This window comes from Puma concolor, chromosome B2 (genome assembly GCF_028749965.1).
Source record: "Puma concolor isolate L17-30 chromosome B2, mPumCon1.1.hap2, whole genome shotgun sequence".
Classification (NCBI taxonomy): Eukaryota; Metazoa; Chordata; class Mammalia; order Carnivora; family Felidae; genus Puma; species Puma concolor.
The window spans coordinates 154,118,532-154,138,091 of record NC_141671.1 but is presented as its reverse complement, the minus strand read 5'-3'; the positions used below and the strand labels follow the sequence as shown (position 1 = coordinate 154,138,091).

The 19,560-nt window shown below is 48.3% G+C and overlaps 1 protein-coding gene across 20 annotated transcripts in view; it reads right to left on the bottom strand.

The window, feature by feature from the left end:
• FAM120B (family with sequence similarity 120 member B) overlaps positions 1-19,560 on the bottom strand; it is a 112,483-nt gene that overhangs the window by 39,851 nt on the left and 53,072 nt on the right. For 19 of the 20 annotated variants that reach the window (XR_015251744.1, XR_015251746.1, XR_015251747.1 and 16 more), the window contains 2 exons: positions 18,457-18,629; positions 13,758-13,850 (listed from right to left, as the gene is read on the bottom strand). Coding sequence is in view for 16 of the 20 variants with exons in the window: in XM_086708348.1 (XP_086564474.1) it covers positions 13,758-13,850; positions 18,457-18,629 (266 nt within the window). In the remaining 4 variants the exon portion in view is untranslated. Of the gene's footprint in view, positions 1-13,757; positions 13,851-18,456; positions 18,630-19,560 lie in introns of those variants that run through there. The other variant, XM_086708359.1, reaches the window with a different exon arrangement.

The window sequence follows — 19,560 nt, the reverse complement described above, 5'->3', positions numbered from 1 at the left end:
CTGACACGCTCTTAAGGTCCAGAATGGATGACCACGCACAACAAACAAACAAAACAATTTCTATGTATTCTTTGGATGGCTTACAGGAAAGACGAAAGACGAAAGAACAGGGCAAAGAAGAGAAAGCGGAGCTGGGTGTAAGGCGTGTCGACCTGAAGACCTCGGGGTGCCTGAGGACACCACGGAGGGAGCGGCACAGTATGTGTGCGTCCCGCAGGGTATAGCCCCCTGCTGCTGTGGGCCAGCATACCACTGGCCACTCCACAGCCATCCCCCTACCCGGGACCCTCTCTAGGCCGAGTCGCTGAGCACGCAGGAGATCCCACACCATCCTATGGCACCAAAGACGGGCTCGGTGAAACCTCCACCTCTCTGCCCTCCTACATCCTCGCACATCATGGCAACATGCCCACCTTCGCCGTCAGACCCAAACTGCCCCCTCCGCCGTCAGACCCACGACCGCCACGAGGTCTACAGCTCTACTCACGAATGTACAATCACAGAAAAGTTTAAGAGAATGACAAAAGGCTAACCTTTACAAGAAACAGAGTGAGATAATATTTAAACTGTTAGCCGTGATTCCACCATTTCCCCCTTACTGCCTGGATCGTGGTCACCAAAGACATCCTACAACCAATACACAGGAGCAATGAGGCTACAAGTCATGAAGTTCTGGCTTCTTACTTTCCAATGTCTAGCTCCTGGGAGAACTTTAGAGGCTCTGATCTGCCACAGGCGTGAAATGTTGGAGCAATGGCACAGAGACAGGAAGAAGAGGGCACAGGCCCTGCCACCACCTGTGGGCCTGCTGAAGCCCAGGGGAGACATGCTACATGGGGTACCCACGTTCTGTGGGCTGGCAGTGTGGGAGCAGCACAGGGACCACAGGCATAGAGAGAGGGACAAGGACATCTCAGGGACACCTACCCCCCTCAAGCCAGGGAACATTTCTGCCAATCCGTGGAATGGGGTTTGAAACAGAAAGCTAAAATGAAAATTCCATCCTGAGATTTGTTTCTTCTATAGAAAAAAAATTTTATTTGAAGATTCCTTATTTTAAAATTTTTTTTTTTTAATTACAGAGAGGGAAAGCGCCCACGTGCAAGCAGAATTGGCACAGAGGGAGAGTCTTAAAGGCTCCAGGTGAGGGCGGAGCCCCACGTGGGACCTGACTGCACAACCCTGAGATCATGACCTGAGCTGAAGCCAAGAGTCGGGACACTCAACCAACTGGGCCCCCCAGGCACCCGTGAATATTCTTACTCACAAGGACAGAATGCGTCTGCTAGCATCCGGCACGAACATAAGCACACATCAGTACTGATGACAGTATTAAGCAAATCAACATCAGAGTGCTGACAAGGCACAAAGATCCCATGAAAGTCACAGAGGACTCAGTTTCCACCCCAAGTAACTGAGGATGTATTTCAATCCATTTAAACAAAACTAGCTGAGTACCTGCTAAATTACCAGAAAGTGCGGGTACAAGGGAAGACACAGGGGTGAATGAGGCCGAGTGTCCAGTCCTGAAGAGCCGTGGCCCAGGGAAACCCCAGGAGAGGGGACAGGTATCCTTGAGCAGGAGAGAGGGTTATTCGCTGAGAGAGGAAGGGGACAGGCCCTGAAGCAGATGTGGCATCACTGGCGAGGTGTCACGGGGCACATCAGCAACTGCCATGTGTGGGTACCCAGCAGAGGAAGGAGCCCCCCTGCAGCAGGTGTATGCAGGAGGCAGTGAGGCCGGGGTCTGGGCAGGGCCTGCCTCCAGGGCAGGGGAGTGGTGGGGGGCTTTGGATGGGACTGGGGACACAGAATCAGACTGTGGATGCCTGACAGGCCAGGCCAGGGCCCAGCGTGAAAGCTCTAAGCACCAGTCCTTCATCTCTGCCCAGATGCAAGCAGCGAACAGAGGGGAGGCCAGAGGCCAGATTCAAAGTCCCAGGGAGGGTTCACAGTGAGAAGTGCAGGGACAGCAGAGGACAAATCGAGAGGGACTGAGGCCCCAATCTGCAAACAGCTTCTCTGCAGGTGTGAATGGCACCCAGAACAGACAGGAGCCTCTTCCGGGTACCGCCAGCCTGAGTGTCTGTGCGGATGTATGGCCGGCTCCCAGGCTCCATGCTGAGGCTGCTCAATTTTGCTGTTGTGGCCTGCCAGCATCCACAGACGCCACATGGGAGGACAGGCGAGGCTGTGTAGCAAGCAGCTTCACTGAGCTTGGGGGCGGTGGCCCGGGTGTGGCCTGCCTTGCTCTACACCTCTATTCTGACTCGTGTCTCTCTTCCGCAAAGGCAAGTCAGCTGTGGGGCATCTGGATCGTCCTGGACCCTTATGTGCTGGAGATCCGGGCACCAGAGATCTCCCCTGAGAACTTCCATGAGGTGTCCCACCTGCTGTCCCGAGCCAGCCCAACCTGTCCTCACTAAACTATGGGCGGCCACCAGCTCTCCTCCGGAACAACCTGGAAGGGTGGCTGTGGGCACTGAGGACATCTGCTTTCCTTGGGGCTCTCCGCACAGAGAGAAACAGCTCCCCTTAGTACTAGGGACGGAAGCACAGGAAAGGCACCAGGGTAGCACCAGGGCCAGGCAGCGGCCCGCGGCCCCCATGCTTGTAGCTCGCCAGCGTCACGAGAGCAGGAGACGCTCCTGCTCCTCCATACGCTCCCCTTTTCCACCTTTGATGATGCTCCTCCACAAATGTGCCTGCTTACCAGAGCTAATATCCTCTGAACCACACACTGGGGACACGCCAGGTGACGTGTGTAACCCTCATCACAGGGCCACAGGCACAAGAAGGGACACTGTCATCTGCTGCCAGATCCAGGAGGGTTGGCTGGGCCCGAGAGTGCCCTCCTGCTCAGTCACACAATGACCTTCTGCCTGCGGATGCTCCGGAAAAGCATTTGCGAGTCCTACGTACACACGAGCATCAGACTGAGGGCCTGTCCCCTGAAGGTTTCCCACCTGTTTTCTTTGACATATTTAATTTAACCCATCTGGGGAGTCATCTTCTGTGCTTACATATCAACTTAAAAAGCCTACTAAAAGTTTCAATAGATTCTCTTTCTTTTTTTTTTTTTTTTCCCATTCTGAGAGAGCAAGTGCAAGCAGGGGACAGGAGGGAGAGAGAACTCCAAGAAAGCTCTGTGCTGTCAGCGCTGAGCCTGACACGGGACTTGATCCCACAAACCATGAGATCATGACCTTAGCTGAAATCAAGAGTCGGACACCTAACCCACTGAGACACCTAGGCGCTCCCAATAGGTTCTATTTCTACTATTCATTCATTCATTCATTCATTCATTCATTCATTCATCAACTTTTTGAGCGCCTAACAGTAAAAGCATTTTTTCTAAATATCTCTTTTAATACACATTTACACTATCCTGTATTTCTATGGCTGTTTTAGTAGTTTAATCAGTAAAGCACCATTTCATAGATTTTATTCTGATGTGCTTTAAAAATGTGATCTCCTTGAAGCATTTTGATTTTATCACTAGAATTTGAAGTGTTTGATTTGGAAAGTGACAGTTCGCCAGCAGGGGCAATACTGACTCAAGATCTTGTAATGAAGATTTCTACACTTGCTGTTACACACGCCATGTTTGCTCTTCACTTTAGAGGCTGTTCGGGGAGATGGTGGGAAGCAATGATGATGTCTGGTGCACCTCGCAGCCCTGACTTCTTAACGTGGCTGTGACACACACTGGTGCGCTGACCTTGGGCAAATCACTCTGTGACGAGAGCCTGACAGGAGAGCCTGCCTGCACCACCACCAAGGTCCCGTTCATCTGGCTCCAGCAGACATCATCTTCAGTATTGAAACTTACTGAGCATCAGACATTGTACGGCATGGAGCAACAGAGAGGATCCAACAAGAGCCAGCCACCGTCCCGGACCCACCCCCTAGACCCCAAATCCAGGCTTCATCATGGGCAGGCTGGACTCCGGAGCACAGAACGTGCACCCTCACCAGACCCTTCAAGGGACCTCAGCCAAGACACCAATCTTTGTCTTCATTTCCCTACCAACATAACAAGGACTTTATTTCCCTCAAAGGAATGATATAAAAATTAACTGTGTAATGTTTACGAAGCCCTCCTAATTTCCCCCAAAAATGCTCTAATTTTTCCTGTTCCTGAGGAATGTATGCCAGGCCCAGCACAATGACCAGTGGGACGGACTCTGTCCTTAGGAAACACACTATCCAGTGACCTTTCTGCTCACTGAAGAGCCTGCAGACTTACCTGCTGGTTTAAGCCAGGGGCCAGCAGGTAAGTCTGCCAAGGGCCAGAGATCAGTATTTCTGGTGTTGTGGGCCTTACGGTCTCTGTCATAGCTCTCAACTCTGCTGTCGCAGTGTGAACTTAACCTTAGACGCTGAGATCTGAATTTCACATAATTTCCACACGTCATGAGACATGACCCTTCTTTGAGTCTTCTCCCAAACTTCAAAGTGGCTTATAGAGCAGTTTTTCGATACTCTTCTGAGGTGAGAAGACAGCTGAGGCAGTGTGCTCTTCCGTCAGAGCTGTGCACCCACCCGTGGTCGGAGGACGCCGAGCGACCCCGTGAGCTCTGTGCTCTGACACGTGTCCACGGAAACCACGTCCCAAGAGGAGAGGCCCATGAACACTGTCCATTTTACAGACTCGGTTCAATGAGTTGTCAGTGAGTTGCCCGTGTGTGCAAAATGTTTTTTTCCAAAGCCTGCAATTCAAGGATGCTCCTTACCCTGGTCGTTTACTTTTCAGCATGCTCTATGGCTGTGGCCCCAGGCCGAGGCGCTCTGTGTGGAGGCCCCGAGCACCCCGGCTCTCAGAGCTTCACCCCGGCACCTGCACTCCCGTCAGGAGAACAATGGGCTTCCTGATAGGTGCGGGCCGTCAGGGGCACAGGCGGGCAGGTGTGTGCACCTCTGTCCCCCACACCCTGTACCACCTGTCACTCGGCGCACAGGTCATGACCAGGCAGACATCACCTAACCTTCCCTTTCCGAGTCCGCAAACACCCTCTACTGTAAGGCAAGTGGAGACTCTGGTAAGAAACCTGGCGAGTGGCGGCTCCTCAGCACCCCCAAGGACGGCGGCCCCTTCCTGTGAGAACACAACCAGTTCCCACCACCCACACCACACCCTTCAGACCGCGGGTCTCATCCCGTAAGTCTGTTTTACCTTCAGCCGGTAAGACACTCTTCCCCAGTAAAAGCAATTTAGTGCCACTTCCTAACAATTAGTTGCAGAGAGGCTTCATTTTAGCTTAAAAATCTGGGCATTTGACGTCTCACCAAATGGTGGCACCTCACTGAACCTATATTTTACTTATTTTTCCTTAAATGATTTATGTTACAAATATTCCTCCCAGAGATGGATCATCCCCATCACCAAAGAAAGGAATTTCCTGGTCCTTCGATAGAAACAGATCCTTTGATTCATCAAACATTCCACTTCTAGGCATGCAGTTTTAGCAAAAAATGCCAAGCCTGTTACAAGTCGCTCCATCCAACAGTGGCAACAGAACATCTTCAGGAACTCCATGGTGAGGCCCTCTGCAGCCCTGATGGGTGGGTGAGTGCGCGTGTTTCCCCCAAGCCCTGGCCCGCCCTGCTCTTGCTCCCAGCTCTGCTAAGAGCTCTGACCTAGGTTCTCCCAGGAGGCCTACGTTTCCCGAATGGAGACATCAAGGCCCTTGTCTTGATGATTTGATTGGTCCTGATTGGTGATTCTTTCCTCTGTGGGTTCGTGGTCTAGCACTTGCTGTCATTTATAACACTGCTGGCAACCTCTTTTCAGATGGAGATTATTTGAGAACGAGGAACATGATCAAAGGGTGAAGTCCCAGATCCAACGCAGAACCAGAAAATTGCGCACAGAAACATCAAAATGCCTTGTTTCTTTATTTCTACTCTAGCAGCTAAACGTCCAACAGTGCTCTAGCAAGATGATACGGACCCCATGTTAAAGCACAGGAAACAGATAAAACTGCATGTTGTGGATCCGCTCCATAAAAATCATTCATCGCTGCTATGAGGCACTTCACCAAGCATTCACTGGGCACTGTTTTATGCCAGATGCCGGAGGATTATAAACAAGAATGAGATACAGTCCCTGCCCTTGGGACCATACAATTTAGCTGCAGAAACACATCTCTCAGATGCAAGATAATTATAAAATACTGTCAAAGGAAAGTACCAAATACAATAGTTTTAAAAAGCCAAGAATGAATGACATAGACCTGATACAGCAAGAACATAGTCTAGAAGTCCGGGAGCTGAGTGCAGACATCTCTTCTGCCTGCGACTCTTGGCAAGTTCTGAAGTTCGATGTGAATCCCTATCTCTATGTTCAGATGTAACCATGATGGAAGTCTCCCATAAGCTTTGGCGTATCACATTTTGGTCTCAGAAAATCCAAATGTCTGAAAAGTGTGAACAGTTTCACAAAAAGGAATATATGCATTCAATTCCACATGAGCAGGGCACCAGGTGGGAGCTGTGGGATAGGAAACCATGTGGGGTTTGCCTTCCCAGTGGATGAGGCAGAAATGGGATGGGCACAGAGCCCTCTCTCCTGCACCCTCCTTCTCTGCCACTTTTGCCCCACCCTCTCCTCCTTCCCCGCTTTCATGCTGTGAGCTGTAGGGTCCTCACTCTGCTTTTCAAGCCAGGAGCCAATTGACTGAAACCACTGCACAGCCGCCCATGCCCACGCGTGGCTCCCAGGGCTCTGGTCCTCCCACCACGAGCCACAGCAAACACAGTGGTAAAATTCTATGTCGGCAGTTGCCCGAAGAGAATAGCTGGGAGGAGGAAGGGCCTCCTGCACCTCCTGCTCTGCCCTGCCGGCCCCCGGGGCCCCAGGGCAGAACCCAGCCACAGCCATCTCTTCAGTTCTGCTGGGAACCTCGTGGAGACATGTCAGAAGCAGAGGGGCTTTGCAAAGGGGGCTTCCTCACAAGGGCTGCACCTGCACAAGCAGTCTGTGGAGTCAAACTGGCTCTAGCCATAGCGGCAGGGTACCAGGCACTGGAAAGCGAATGGGAGAGAAAGCACTGACCCTCCCTCCAAGGAGGCCTTTGTCTAGCAGAGGAAGGACATCATGAAGATCCCACTCGGGACACGCAGCCTCCTCACCGAGGTCCCCACCACAACAGCCAGCCCTCGCTCTACTCCCGAGCTACCAACACTGGTGCTCCAGAGTGAGGCTCAGTGAACGTATCTGATGGAAGATGTCTAGAACATGAAAGGTACTACCTAACAAAAATAAATAAAAGGTGTGCCACAGGCTCAAAAGCAGAGAGAAGGCAGCACAAGACCCGGTGTCAGTGGAGCGCTTCCTAACCTTTGCTTCAGTGACCTTGTGCAACGGAGGCATGATGCTCCTGCAGGGCTGGAGGAAAGGGGGCAGAGAAGACCAGCAAACATGCAGCCCCATCCTGCGGCGTCCTCTGAAGAATGAGGCAGGCAAGTGACTGGCTGGGAATGTTTACTGCAGAAGCTTTTTGCTTTATCCACCAAAGGACAGAGCCAGTCAGAGAGACCAAGTTAAAGACGGAGGATGAAGCGGAAGCAAAGACAGGGAGTGGGGCCCATCTGCACAGCAGCCCCCAGGGAGGGCGAGGGGCAGGCTCCAGGCCCAGGTGGAGAAGCCTCAGGGCGAAGGGCAGTGCCCACACTTGCAGTGAACAGTAAGGCTGACCCATTTTAAGTACTCTTCCAGATTATTTCTGCAATTTTACAACATAAATTATTAAAGTATGGAAGTTTAAAACCTACATACTACACAAGGAGTTCGTGAAGACTCAAAGACTATTAGAGTCTTAGAGTTCAAAGGTGGCTGTTTTGCCTCACATAACAGAGACGCCCGCAGGAAAGGCGTGAAGAGTGTTATGTGTGATAAACACGATGATGGAACCTCACCGAGAGTGGCACGTTCAGTAATGCTGTCACTCACGTTGCCCACCGAGTGCCCGGAATGAACAGGGCCGGGTCGCCGAGTGCCAGGGTAAAGAGGACCGTAATACAGTCAGGTTTTGCCTGAGGCATGCGGAGGCCAGTCCAACCAGAAGCTAATGCTGCATGGACGTTAGCTGACCTTCACTGCAGGGCTGTGCACACAGCTCACCCGTATGAGACTCCCTGTCCACTGTGGGCCAAACCATGCTCCCTGCACGTGCATGGTGCTGTTAGTGTTGGTATGGCTCACGGTGACACCACCAAGGCACGTGTGCCCCAAGAGCCGTGCATCCACTAAGTCTTGAAAAGTCTTACAGCGGCACTGAAGTGCACTGCTTCTGATGTGGTATGGCTCGGATTTTATAACAGGACTTTCCTTCCATTTATTCGTATTTCTTTCCTTTTATTCCCCAATCAAAGATGACTGGGCACTTTCTGATGAGTGGTGATGAGCAGAAAAGGTGGCTGCTGCCTCCTGTAAGCTCTGAAGAAGCCGCTGGGGCACTCAGACAGTGCTCCCCAGGTCCCTGGTACACCAGAGAGGCATCTGGAATGTCCTAAGCATCCTGTTGGCTCTTCCCAAACAGAGCAGCAAGAGGTAACTGAAAAGCACCACTGTGCTCTGGGAAGGGGAGAGCAGGAGGCTTCTGAGAGCAGGCACCACGTCTGCTTGCTGCATTCTACCTGGCTCAGCAGTGGCAGGGGGACACCCCATCTTCTCTAGAGGACTTCACAAAATGCTCTGGGCAGGTACCCATGTCTGACAAAATACCAGAGAATGAGTGAGATAGCTACTTCTAGCCCTTCTACATTTCTGGACAAGTACATGCATGCCCACATCAGAAGCCAGTGTGCACAGAATGGATCAGGAACCAGGGCTCCCGGAGGCCCAGAACTCCCCGTCACACACCAGGGGCCCAGCTATTAGAGCCAGGCAAGGGGTGGCGAGGCATTGACAGAAGTGTCTGCGGGACACCTCAAGACACGCGACTATCACCTCTACCTTGGCAACCTCGTCTTCAATTGCACAGATGCAAAACCCCAACAATCCGCCCCCCCCACCTACAGCTCCTTAAAGTGGGGCCTCACAAGTTATCTGATCACTGTGTAATTCAGTCCATTGCTTCGCTGACTTTCCCTCCTAAGTATGCAGAGATCCCAACTTAATCCCATACATACCCCACCTTTGTGTGTGCTCTCACATGGGCTGTACGAGCCAAGCACCAAAGGCCCCCCTGAGCTATTCAAAGTACAACGACAACCATGTCCTCTAGAACGGTAAGGTGAACACATGCATGCACAGTCATCAACACGGACAGGAAGAGCAGCAAGCACACAGCCAGCTTTCAGAGAGGACGCAGCTACAGCTGGGAAGCCCGGCTCCTCGCATGTGTTCTCAGCACCGAGGACAGCGTCTCCTGTTAGCTGTGGGACTGCCCTTTGTGCGTGAGGAAGGCAAGCTGTCTTTGCATTTTTCTTCACTAGAAGTAACACTGCAGCCCTTTCTTTTTCTTTTTTTTTTATGTAACTGTTGCAGATGACTCCTTGTCATAGATCGCAGACTTCTGCGTCTGTAAATGAATGTATCTATAATATGGGATATAACCTTCACATATATAATCTACCTCCCTGGATTTTTAATAAATATGTAAAGCCATATACCACCTTAAAGCTAGAGTCAAGCTGTTGGGACAAGAGAAATATTGCTGGGTGCAAACCTAACAGGGCACTTTTTAAATTGCCCATGAGTACCAGCGAGCAGGGATGCCCAGCCCTGCAGCCACGTGGGTCCACTGTTCATGGTGAAGACAGACGTTTGGACCACCCAGACAAGGCGCTCTTCGGCAGTGGGAGCGGAGTGAAGCCCTGGGGGGGCCCTGCCCTGCCCACCCTCACAACCAACCCAATCAACCAAGACAGCCAAGAGGGAACGACCCTGGGCTGATGAGAAGGTAGGCCACTGAAATTGCATCTATTTTCAGTCCCCACCGCTGGTTAAAAACCTCCATCCTCCTTGGGACACTTCCCACAGGGGCTCTAGTGGCCCCTGGGAGCGGCCCTTCGCGTGAGGAGAATACACACCACCCGGTTACGGTCCTAACAGGGAACCGACGCCAATAACAGCTGGCACAGATCCCATTTTTGCTGGAGAAGCTCTGACAACGGGGAAGGTACCTGGTCTGACTGGAGAGGCCACAAATCTTGAGTGCAGAGTAAGTGCTGAGCCAGAGAGAGAGGGCACAGCAAGGTGAGCTCCCGCTGGAGTCACTCTAACTCTAAGGCGCACGTTCCCTCCGGTCCCTCACTCCCGGTGATAGCGCCTTTCTTTCAGAAAAGACCACTGGTTGGTTGTCAAGAGCCGATTCCACTTTGGCTCCGCCAATGACAAGATAAGTGTAGGATGATGCACTTGATGTGGACAAAGTCAAAGAACGTCCCACATGGTGCCGGCGTTAAGACATCCCCTCCAGTTCACAAGAGAGGAGTTGTATTCTGTGGTATGTTCATAAGAACTCGTTAGAGTTCCCACAGCTGGTTAGTGACAGAACCCAAACCTACCCTTATCAGCATGACCCCAAACTCCAGCTCACTCTGCTGCCCACACTGCCTCAGTTTCCGCATCCACGTAACAAGGCAGGAGAGAGCATGACCTCCAAGTTCCTTTCTCCTTCTGCCTGCCTGTTTAGTTTCACTGGGAGGGGAGAGGAAAGCAGATGAGGGTCAAGGAACAGACAGGCCAGTGGTAGCAGGACAGCAGTCTGGGAGGAAGGCCCCAATTTGGTATTAAGAACTGTATGAACCTACTAATAACTGAAAATCTACTTTTTAAAATTGTGTTTTGCCAAAAGGAGGAACAGCGATCAGGTGTTCATACTCAACTCGAAGAGCTAACATCATGCTTAATGGTGAAAAGCTGAGAGCTTTTCCTCTAAGATCAGGAACAACAAAAAGATGTGCACTCTCACCACCTTTATTCAACACAGTACTGGAAGTCCCAGCCAGAGCAATCGAGCAAGGAAAAGAAATAAGACATCCAAACTAGGAGGAAGAAGTAAAACTGTCACTATTTTCAGATGACATGATACTACATGGAGAAAACCCTTAAAACTCTACCAACAAATGGTTGGAACTAATACATGAATTAATAAGGCTGTAGGATACAATATCAATACACAAAATATGTTGCATTTCTATATACTAAGAATGAAATAGCAGCAAGAGAAATTAAGAGAATAATCCCATTTATAACTGCACCAAAAAGAATTAAATACTTGGGCATAAATTTAACCAGGAAGGTGAAAGACCTGTACTGAGAGCTGTAACACACTGATGAAAGAAACTGCAGACGGCACAAAGAATAGGAAAGACCACCCCTGCTCGTGGATGGGAAAACAAGTGTTGTTAAAATGCCCATATTATCCAAAGCAATCTACAGATTCAGTGCAACCTCAAAAACATTCCAGTGGCATTTTTCACAGAAATATGGCAAACAATCCTAAAATGTGTATGGAACCACAAAAGACCCAAATAGCCAAAGCAATCTTGAGAAACAACAAAGCCGAAGGCATCACGCTCCCTGATTTCCAACTGTATTACAAAGCTATCGTGAAACAAAACAGTATGGCATCAGCATGAAAACAGACACAACAATCAATGGAACAGAATAAAAAGCTCAAAAGTAAATCCAAGCATGTATGGTCAATTAATTTGCCACACTGGTTTGGAAGTGCCATCATCAAAAAGGCAAAAGATGAGTGTCGGCGAGCATGTAGAGAAACGGGAGCCCTTGTGCACTGCTGGTGGGAACACAAACTGGTGCAGCCACTGTCAGAAACAGTGTGGAGGTCCTCCAGAAGTTAGAAATAGAGCTACCACACAACCCAGCGATCCAACTTCTGTGGAAATATCTGAAGGAAGTCAAGTCACTATCTTGAAGAGATACGTGCACCCCACGTTCACTACAGCATTCTCACTCACAACAGCCAAGATATGGAAACAACCTAAGTGTCTATCAACTGATGAACAGATTAAAAAAAAGAGAGACATGGTATATATACACAATGCAATACTGTATTATTCAACCATAAAGGAAAAAAAAAAGAAATCGTGCCATTTGTGGTAACATGGATGGACCCTGAGGGCACCATGCCAAGTGCAGTAAGTCAGAGAAAGACAATACCATATGATTTCACTCATATCTGTGACCCTGGGGTGACCAAAATAGGTGAAGGGGGCCAAAAGGTAAGACTTCCAGTGGTAACATAAATAAGCCATAGGATGTACATAGTTAATACTGCTGTGCCGCAGATCTGAGAGCTGCTAAGAGAGGAAACCGTGAAAGTTCTCATCACTAGAAAAATGTTCTGTAACTATGTGTGGTGACAGATACTAGCCAAACTTACTGTGGCGATCATTCCACAATGTACACAAATATTGAATCATCATGTTGAGCACCTGAAACTTCTATAATGTCAATGATACCTCAATAAAAAAAGAATTAGCACTAACCTACTAATAACCCCAAACCCATTATTTAAAATGGCGTCTTGCCAAAGGAGGAAAAAAAAGTCCATTTTTAAAATGAACTTTCGGGGCGCCTGGGTGGCGCAGTCGGTTAAGCGTCCGACTTCAGCCAGGTCACAATCTCACGGTCCGTGAGTTCGAGCCCCGCGTCAGGCTCTGGGCTGATGGCTCGGAGCCTGGAGCCTGTTTCCGATTCTGTGTCTCCCTCTCTTTCTGCCCCTCCCCCGTTCATGCTCTGTCTCTCTATGTCCCAAAAATAAATAAACGTTGAAAAAAAAAAAAAAAAAAATTTAAAATGAACTTTCTTGAATATGATGGATGTAAAAGTGAAAACACAAAAAAAAAACCCGGCCCTGTTCATTTAATTGGACCACCATGAGAATTAGTTTATGAAGTAAACCTAGTACATAAGAGTTCTGAGATTAGATTAAATATTGTTTATAAATGAAATTTATCAGGCTTTTTTTTTCACTAGAAAGACAAGTGAAAACTAATTCAATTAACTAGAAACTATGGATAAAACTCATTATCATCATCCAATGGCATTTACAAAGCACAGTCTTAAGTTTCCACAAACAACTGGCCTGACCTTGGGGCTTCTTCTAAGAAATAACCATCAGACGTAACAGGGTGTGGCCACAAAGGAGAGTAGCCGGGGTTAGCTGCAAACGGACTAGTTTGTGAAATTAAAGGAGTAAACACTCGTGAATGGCAGCGTCTGAATAACCTCCGGTGACCAACACTGTTTACTAAACACTTCACAAGCAAGGCACTGGGAGAGGACACAAGGCAGGTGGGATGTAGCCCAGCCCCAGAGAGCAGACACCAAGTATGGGAGACAAGGTGTGTATGCACCAAAGTCACTAATACCAGAAAAAGGCATCCTGTTCTCCTAAAGTTAGCAAGACTTATAAGGGATCAGACTGCTGTCTTCATATTACTACAACACTGAGACAGGATTAAGAACTGTCAATTTCTCAGCGCTGGAAAGAGGCAGCACTTGTGAGCACATGACACAGCTGTGACACAGGTCTGGATGGCCACTTCCAAGAAATGCGGGACGCCATTTGTACAGAGATCTGCTTGAAGTTCACTAACCCAGCAGGACTCAGGGCTCCGCTGTGGACAGACGAACCACACCACTGCACCAGGAAAACATCTTGGCTAAATATGCCTTTTTATCTTTTCTGTGAAACACCAACCAAAACTAAACAGAACAAAGGGGTGGTGAGGCAGGGTGTCTTCAGAACTGTGACAATCGGTCAGTCATGCAGTACCTGTAAGTCTACGAGCTGCACAGTTGGTTTTCCTTGGAGGCACAAGGCCTGAGCAATGAAAGCATGCAGATCCTCCAGGCAAAGCGTGTCCACCTGAAAGGGACAGAGAAAGAGAACCAGCATCAGCTCTGGGAAAAACCTGACCCTGCCATGGGCTCAATGGCTAAATGCAGGCACTTGCACAGGGCAGCAGAAGAGGCAGAGGTGAGCAGGAGTCCACAGTCCTGGTGTAAAGCTCTCCATGACATCCGGGGCCAAGATGGACCAGGCCTGGTCACTCTCTAGCAAGGCAGAAATCTCTGGGATACCCGGGAGGGGCATGAGCCACAACCAAGCTGGACTCTTAGAGCAACACAGGTGATTGTTTTGGGCACCAATTCCCAGGGCTGGCGGTTCAGGGGTCTGTAGTGTGAGCTGGCGAGATCAAGGCTGGGATAAACTTCCGCCCCTGCCAGCCCCGGTGAAACCTGTGTCCTCAGATCCCAGTCTGACGGAAACCACAACCCCCACATCTGAGCCCCTCCAGTCTTGCGTGGAATCGGGGCTAACCAAAGTGTGAGTGAAAACAGGGGGGCAGGGGTATGGAGAAAGAGTGGATGTGGAAATTCTGGATCTCAAGTGAATGATGGGAATGACGACAGCAGGCTACTCTCGGACACCATCTCCTCTCAGGGTTACGGGCAGTGACTTTGCCAGCTGAGCCACCAAATTCTGCCAGCCAGACAAAAGCACTACACGAAGCCTTGCTCAGCGTTCTCACTGCCATCGTAGGAACACAAGACCTTCTTTCTGGAAGGGAATGCATTCTGTGGCAAGTAAACGCTTGAAGGGGAAAAAATCAGGGAAACAACCACAAACTCATGGATAAGAATTTCGATTCTTTATCAATGATAAAAATGGCTAATATGTTTACTCCCAATCAAAATGACCCCATCATAAACCAGAACGACTGTTCCCTGGGGACTCCTGCTCCCCCCTGCTCTCCTGGAGAAGCAAATACTTCTGGCATCCGTCACCTCTGCCCCACGCAAGGCAGCAACCCTGTCACTACCCTGCCCTGTTCCATTTTTATTCTGAAGAAGTTGTTGCCTTTGTATAAATGACAGCTATAATGATTTCAGGAAAAACACAAAAGTCTACAGATGTGTGGTACTCATGACCAAGAAGAAAGGCTCCAATCTACAGAAGCCAGACCAAGCAAAGAACACACTGTTTTTCTATTCCATAAGCGCCCACCTCTCTTCTGTTTAGACTGGGTTTGTTCGCATGTAATTCTACTTCTTGCCATTAGCAAGTTTTGAGTAAAATGCCTACTTATGAGAAAAGAATAACTATCTCATATGTCATGGTTTTCACACTTAGCTAATTTCATATTCTGCCACCATCTTCGTAGTTAACCAATCTTAAACCACAGCAGAGAGTGCCAAATTCTTAATAACACCAAAGTTTTTTTTAGAATTTCACATAACAGACATTATTATAAAACATCTGCTCTACTATAAATTATAAAAAATACGTACACTTGCTCTGATGTAAACTTACTCTTCCAGGGAATTTTCTCAGATAAACTTTTAATAGGAAGTGTTGTTGCTAACTTGGAGGTTATGAGACCACTTAGCTTCTCCATAGGTTCTTTACCACCCACCGTACATCAAAACATTTAACTTAAGCTTGACCATATAAAAATATAGTATTTTTATAAATTTATATTTTTAGCCTTATGAAACCTAAGAAAATAATGAACCTGTGAATACATTTTAGTACCTTCATCTCAGAGATGCCACTGATGTGTTGATTCATTGTTTTTCAGTTTTAAAAAGTCCTCATTTAAATGTGCCCTTTAAGTCAGGCCAACATGTCTACCTCGCGCTGACTCCCACTAGAAGTATTCTTATTTAAAGGTAATTATTAGTATCACCAGAAAGATAAAAGTGGAAATTTTCCTCCTGATGCTTATGTGCTTCAGGTTTATATAAATATATGAGATGTAGAGCTACTGTTGTGTGGTTTGGACTTTTTTCTGCTGGAAATGGATTTTCATAACTGACAGTCACCTGCACAAGTGACAAGCACAGAGCTGTATGAGTGACCGTCAATGGGTCCAACAGCCCGTCTCTTGTGCTGAAAAAGTAATTCAAACTGTGTGTCCCACAAGTTACTGTCCATATGCACACGGTTATTAGGAAGAAAACACACGAATGTTTCTGGATGCGAAGCTATAGCTCTTGGTTATCCACCATTCCCAGTCCCCACTATGGCCCGCTCGCAGCCAAAAATGTGAGCTGATAAATGCATGTGTATGTAATAAATACTATCAAAAGAAAAGCAGTTTTACACTTAAAAAATCTATCTTCTGCCATTTATATTTCTAAGTCTGGTACAAATAATGGAACTTTCTACTCAAAACAGTAATGCAGGGTGCCTGGGTGGCTCAGTCGGTTGAGGGTCCAACTCTTTGATTTTGGCTCAGGTCATGATCTCACAGTTCGTGAGATCAAGTCCCATGTTGGGTTCTGCACTGACAGTGCAGAGCCTGCTTGGGATTCCCTCTCTTCTTCTGTCTCTGCTTGTCATCCCCACACTCTTTCTCTCAAAATGAATAAATACACATTAAAAAAAAAAAAAAGCTTTAAAAAAACCAGTAATGCAAAAACTAAAGTTTACACTGGTGCATGTGAACCCAGTAATGAAGCAATAAAATCTCTGTGAGTTATTTAGCCATACCACATTTTTACAAAATGCAAAATGCAGAACTAGCTATAGACTGGCAGAGACAAAAGAAAAATTTAGAAAAGAAAAAGAAAAATCAGTGTAACGTGCCCTTGAAATGTAATTCCATGATAAGAGTAAGTTTTTTTTTTTTTTTTTTCATTTTTTTAATCTGTATTTATTTTTGAGAGAGAGACAACGTGTGAGGCAGGGAAGGAGCAGAGAGAGAGGGAGACACAGAATGCAAAGCAGGCTCCAGGCTCCAAGCCGTCAGCACAGAGCCTGACACGGGGGTCGAACTCATGAACTGTGAGATCATGACCTGAGCCAAAGTCGGACGCTCAACCGACTGAGCCACCTAGGCGCCCCAAGAATAAGTTTCTTAATGATAATCAATAATTCATAAAGTGAATTCAGGTTTGAGAAATAGTCATGTAACTTTCTACTCCAGCCAAGTAAAAATCTGATGGTTATGCCAAAGAAAGAGACCCAAGATCTGTCACATCGGAGCCCAGAGTAGAAGGTAAGATGGCTCAAAGGGGTTGAGAATACGGGAGGTCTAAGTGGGCTAAAGAAATAGAGAAGTGATTGCAAAGGCCTTTTTTTATTGTTGCTCCACAAAAGTGAGACAAAAGTCATTTAAAAATAATACAGACAAGGAAGGGAAGTGGGAGAGGGAGTGATCCGGTCCTTCCTTCACTGAGGTGTCTAAACATTACCCTGCACTTGGGCAACTATTCTTTTTTTTTTTTTTTTTTAATTTTTTTTTTCAACTTTTTTTTTTTTTTTTTTTTTTTTTTTTATTTTTGGGACAGAGAGAGACAGAGCATGAACAGGGGAGGGGCAGAGAGAGAGGGAGACACAGAATCGGAAACAGGCTCCAGGCTCCGAGCCATCAGCCCAGAGCCTGACGCGGGGCTCGAACTCACGGACCGCGAGATCGTGACCTGGCTGAAGTCGGACGCTTAACCGACTGCGCCACCCAGGCGCCCCATTGGGCAACTATTAAAAAGGCAAACACTGGGGCACATGGGTGGCTCAGTCGTGAAGCACCCGACTTCGGTTCAGGTCATGATCTTGCAGTCTGTGAGATCAAGCCCCGTGTCGGGCTCTGTGCTGACAGCTCAGGAGCCTGGAGCTGCTTTGGATTCTGTCTCTCCCTTGCTCTCTGCTCCTCTTCCGCTTGTGCTGTATGTCTCTTTGTCTCAAAAATAAACCTTAAAAAAATTTTTTTTAAAAAGGCAAATACCTTCATGCGCCTTTATAATTCTCACACATTAAGTGTAAAACTAAGGAAACAAACTGTCCAACTTGTTGAGGAACACCAATCAAGACCTAGCACTGCACCCTAACTCGAGGCCTCCAACCCCGGGTTTATCTGGGCGAGGAGGACACACACTGTGACGACAGTGATCCTAGTGGACACTTTATTGGGCCCTTCTACAAAACACATTTCATGTGTCCCACAGTGCAATGCCCCAGTAACCCCAGGGAGTAACCATACCTCGTCCCAGACTGGGATAGGGAAGTGCTTAGTAAACATCTGGAGAGGAGTGAGCGACTGCGACTTGGACAGTGGAAGTAAGCTGCCAGCAGCCCTGGGCCTTCTCACCACAACCCTGGACCCCAGGACGGGAGCCACCTCGCAGACAGTGACAGCCACAGGGGAGGCACCACATGAGTCAAAATGCTTGGAAAGCATAAGCAAAGTGAAAGCAGGTTCCCTCACCTGCAAGGTCTCCCCAGCCTCCACTAAACTCACGTGCATTGCAAGCCTCCAGGTCCGACAGCAGACAGGCCTCTGACGTGTGTACCAACATGGAACCCGTGTTTTAGTTAGAGAACCGCGGGGGGCTAGCGCTCACGGGGTAGATGCTGGAAAATGGCACGGGAAAGAGTCCGTAGCCACACCCCAGGCCACCACCCTCCCACAAGGCAAGGGCAGGAGTGAGGAGCCACTGCAGCCTCCAGGGTGAGGAGCTCAGGTTACCTGCACGAAGAGGTACGTCAGGAGGCAGCACAGTGCTTTGAAGGGATTCTCCACCGCCTGCAGCTCTTCTCTTGAGGAGGAGAGGTCGAAGCAGCCTAGCAGCGCGTCCAAGCGCCGGGCTTGTATCCCTGCATCTTGGTTCAGCCACAGTAATTTCAAGTTAGGGGTTCCCCCTAGGTAAAAGCACAAACTCCACTTATCATTATCCTTTGCACCACCAAGTTATCACATGCTTCTTGTAGAAATACAATAAAAGAATAAAAGACACAAACCTCTTCTCTTTCTGACATCCTTGGGCTTTAGGGCTTAAAGAGCTAGAAAGTAAACATGGACAGACCTACCTGGTTAAAAGAAACCAACCCTAAAAGGCCAACACAGATGTACTTCATCGAGAACATTCTTCTTTTCTTAAAGGCTGTGTTTTGAGGGAAATGAGGGCTTTTTTCCTACCTGCGCTGCATCCTGCATTGTGAGGAGTGCTTTTCAGAGTATGTGTCAAAGGCCCTGTCTCAGGGTGTGAGAAACAACACAGCCACACAAAACGCTGCTGGAAAGGCCACCAACTGACCCTGTTAGCGTGTTCTCTTATTCCCCTAACCAGCAGTTTCCAAACTTGAGCGTAAAAAGAACCCGCTGCAGAGACAGATATAAATGTAAAAACCACGTTTTCCTGGGTCCTACATGCAGAAAGCCCGCTCCACCAGCTATGAGAGTACCTGGAGTGTGCAATGAACAACCTGCAGGCTTGGGTGCAGGGCATCTGGGGACCCCATGCTTTCCAAAGCATGTCCCTAAAACTAGTAAGCAGAAATTCCTAACATAATTTTTAGTGTTTCATTTCTATGTTTTACATATACATTTAAATTATTAAAGTAAAATAAAACAAAGAGACAGCCATCACTCATTTCCTTAAACCACAACAAATGACAGTGTGAGTCTGCAGGAAGGACAGAGGCCTCGCTGGTGCTGGCAGACAGAGCTACAGATTCCGGGCCGAGCCAGGTCCCTGTACGGGCAGCTGCTGGGCATTTCTGTAGGGTCATGCCTGAAAAGCCAGGACAGCTGGGGTCTAAAACCCAGTAACCAAATGGCATCAGAATTAAA